This window comes from Hakea prostrata, chromosome 1 (assembly GCF_041222555.1).
Source record: "Hakea prostrata isolate BN-2017 chromosome 1, UWA_Hpros_2, whole genome shotgun sequence".
NCBI classification, from domain to species: Eukaryota; Viridiplantae; Streptophyta; class Magnoliopsida; order Proteales; family Proteaceae; genus Hakea; species Hakea prostrata.
In genome coordinates, this window is record NC_142600.1 from 782,156 (window position 1) to 785,661 (window position 3,506).

The 3,506-nt window shown below is 37.6% G+C and overlaps 1 protein-coding gene across 1 annotated transcript; it reads left to right on the forward strand.

The window, feature by feature from the left end:
* Window positions 1-261: 261 nt before the first annotated feature.
* Window positions 262-1,521, forward strand: LOC149026501 (abscisic stress-ripening protein 3-like). Its single transcript, XM_089145220.1, has 2 exons — window positions 262-569; window positions 718-1,521. Exons 1-2 carry the CDS (start codon window positions 474-476, stop codon window positions 895-897), a joined length of 276 nt encoding a protein of 91 aa, XP_089001346.1. The 5' UTR covers window positions 262-473; the 3' UTR covers window positions 898-1,521.
* Window positions 1,522-3,506: the final 1,985 nt, after the last annotated feature.

Genomic DNA, 3,506 nt, shown 5'->3' on the forward strand with positions numbered 1-3,506 from the left:
TTCGGCGGAATTGTGATGCTGCTTCCTTGTAGTTTCTCTTTGAGTCCTTGACTCCGTTGTTTTATTATCGAAAAAAAAAACATAACAAGGTACTATAATACAACGAATGAGTAAATTGGCAATTTCTATAATCAACCAGTAGACTTTTTTATTCTTTTTTGGTAATCAATAAACCTGTAGACTGTTTCGACAATTCCTTAACCAGGAGGAGAACCTACCTCCAACCTCTCTAACGCGTTTTTGTGGAATTCTTACATCTTTTCTGCCTTCCCCGGAGGTTCCTGGACTACGGGTTGCGTGCTTGGCTTCCTTGTTTTGAGATTTTAAACTTTATAAATATGGGTTGCCTTCTATAACCTCTTCAAACCATTAGCCAACATCGATCGACTTCATAATTAAATTCCTTGGTCCTTATTACCATTGTTGTGCTTTGTTGTTTTGCCTATCACCTTTCTCTCCAACCCGCCAGAGAAATGAGCATGCATGACTATGAGAAAGAAGTGAAACACCACAAACACTTGGAGCATGTGGGCAAGCTAGGTGCTGTAGCTGCTGTTGCTGTTGCTAAGGTAAATCGAATCATTGTCTTTGACCTCAGATTGCTTTCTTATGCATAAATTCTTAGGGCTTAATAACTATGACTGTAGTTTATGCTTTGTGATTGATTAGGGAGGCGATAAGTTTACATTTTTGCTTGATTTTCTAAACATTTTTCAGCATGAGAAGCATAAGGCAAAGAAAGACCCAGAGAATGCTCATAGCCACAAGGTGAAAGAGGAGATTGCAGCAGCAGTTGCAGTGGGCAGTGTTGGATTTGCCATCCATGAGCACCATCAGAAGAAAGAAGCTAAAAAGGAAAAAGAATCAGCTTTTGGGAAGAAACACCATCTCTTCTGAAACTCAATTAGTTTTTCTCTAGTGCATCTCCACCCCTTTCCCTTTTGTTTTGATTTGCTTTCTGTTTAGTGGAATCTATGTTGTAAGAAATGGGGATAAGATATATATTAGCTGGTAGCCCCTTCAATTGGATTGATCTTTCTCACTGTGGCCTTCTAATTAAATAATCTACCTGCATCATCCTTTTTTTTTTTTTTTTTTTTTTTTTTTTTTTGGGGGGGGGGGGGGAGATTTTGATGTGTGGATTTCTGTATAAAATGTATGTAAAATTTCTATATAAAAGTGATTCCCAAAATAATTCTCAACTATTTTTCCTTTGACCTTGTCAACAGGTTTGGCAAATAAGAAAAACTTAAGTAGATTTTTTTTATTTACTAATTTAGGCTATCAAATTAAAAAATTTGCAATAACAATAATTAAAAATTAATGATTAAGTTCTCATTGATTCTATCTGCATGTTGTCGAACAATCTCTTACGACGTAATTTAACATCAGTCAGCTTTATTTATTGGTTATCCACATAGAATAAACGGGAAGCTTTCATATCCTCTCATGGGTTGTCTACCGGTCTTGAGCGTCCATGAGCCCAGCTTATTATAATGTCACCCTACCAAAGAATAGCCCCCACAATGTGATTGTATCTTGTCATGGGTTAGATACCAATCTTGAGCGCCCACAATCCTACTATTGCCACTAGTCACTCGGCCTCAATACTTGCGCTGATAGGGTGTGATAGGACGGGATTTCTAACCAAACACCTCTAGACAAATCTTATGTATGTTATCCAGTAATCATGGAAAGCGCCAAGGGACACCATAGGAATGCGTCACATACCACCTCCACTAGTGTCCCAAGACAGAAACACCCAATTAGCATTCTCCATTCCACAATCACAACCTAGGCAATCACATTACAATATGATTCTAAATATTACATCATACCATAATCCAACTACATTCCAGACATTCCCATTCTTACAAATATGCATAACAATATAATGAATAACATTCTGAAATTACAGAGATATATCTATCATGAACATGTCCTAAAACAACAATAAGATCATGCATTCAAGTTCTATTATAAATAAGAATGTAATCTAAGTTATTTGTAGGTGAACGTCCTCACCTTGTCGTCGACTTGGATCCTTCGAAGAGTAGACCAAAAGGTAGATTCAAACTTGCCAAAAGAAACCCTAATAATGCAATGATTTAATACTAGGAACAAACCCTAAATGTTCGGAGATGAAAAGGGGTCAAGACAGACAATTTGCTGTCATTGTACCCTTTGGTCGCCCAGCTTGGTCACCCGGGGCTGCCAAGCCAATCGACCAAGGCTACTATGTACGGACAGTAAAACCTAAAATCTATCGCATCGTTTGAGTTCCAAAACACTCCGAAATTAATTGGAAAACTCTGAAATAATGGTGGGAAACTATCCAACATGATTTAGGCATCAATCATGATCAAAGGAGTGAAAACCTAACAAGTCCTATATTAGGTTTCATCCGTAATCAGACCGCATATTCACGGATAGATCAGAGTGAATGGGGATTCACTCTAAGACTAAGAAAATAATAAAATAAGGTCTTAAAACAACTTAGAACATGTCTAACATGGATTGGAAATCAAATGAATCAAAGAGAAAAACAATCATATAGATTCATGCTAGGCTTTTACCGAATCACACCGTCATATTCACAGAAAAGCTAGAGTGAATACTTTAGAACTAAGAGCATGAAAGAGTAGGTCATTACAGTAGATTTAGACCTTCTTCAAGGTTTCTACAGTAGGTAGAAACAACAAAGAAAGTAGGATTAGAAGGAAGAGAGTGATTGCTAACCTTGTAGAAGAAGAATGGCCAAGCAGAAAACTTCACAGATACTTGGAAATTTCCTTCACCTTGGAGAGAGAGCTCTAGTGTGTCTCTAACGTTCTCTAACAGCCTTATGACATAATGACATGAAATAGAACGAAAATTGATTAAATAGGGCTTCGAAAACCTAATTTCCAAAAAGAGTCAATTTTGCCTCGGGATTGGTTGGTTGCCTGGGTTGGTAACTTGGGCAACCAAGGCAGGCTGCCAACTATCCCCTTTTTGGTCAAAAATGCATTTTGATTCTCCGAAAGCTCTAACTTCCTTCTGGGTCATTTTCTAAGTTATAGAAGGGTCTTACCTAGTTTTCCGGGACCTTCCACTTGCGTCATTACAATACTCATAATCCATCTACCAAGTCCGTCTTCATTTAAGTTATATCTTCTTTTGAAATCCGACAATGTTTCTATCATAGCATCATCACCATCTACTTCCATTGGTTCAAGTCAGATCCAATGGGTTCAATTTGGATGGCCCACAATAATCTTCTTCCAGCACTTTGGGTTTTTGGACCTACAATACATATTTCCAGTTTAGGATTGTGAGGGATTTTACATTGGTCCTATCCACCTTGGGACCTTGCATCATCATTGCCCCTGTGGCTGCCCCTGCATGATTGTAATAAAGGTTTGTTGAATGAAAGCTATGGAAGCAAATTTTTTTAGTGCTACTGATCTAATTGAGTTATGAATTATTCATGTTGGGCATTTCAGGAAATCTCTAAGATATCTAAT

What these genes read in the sequence shown, in the direction of transcription:
- LOC149026501 (XM_089145220.1), top strand. Translation starts at nt 474, where the DNA reads ATGAGCATGCATGACTATGAGAAAGAAGTGAAACACCACAAACACTTG. An exon ending in CTGCTGTTGCTGTTGCTAAG is followed by an intron (nt 570 to 717) that starts GTAAATCGAATC and finishes AACATTTTTCAG; the next exon opens with CATGAGAAGCATAAGGCAAA.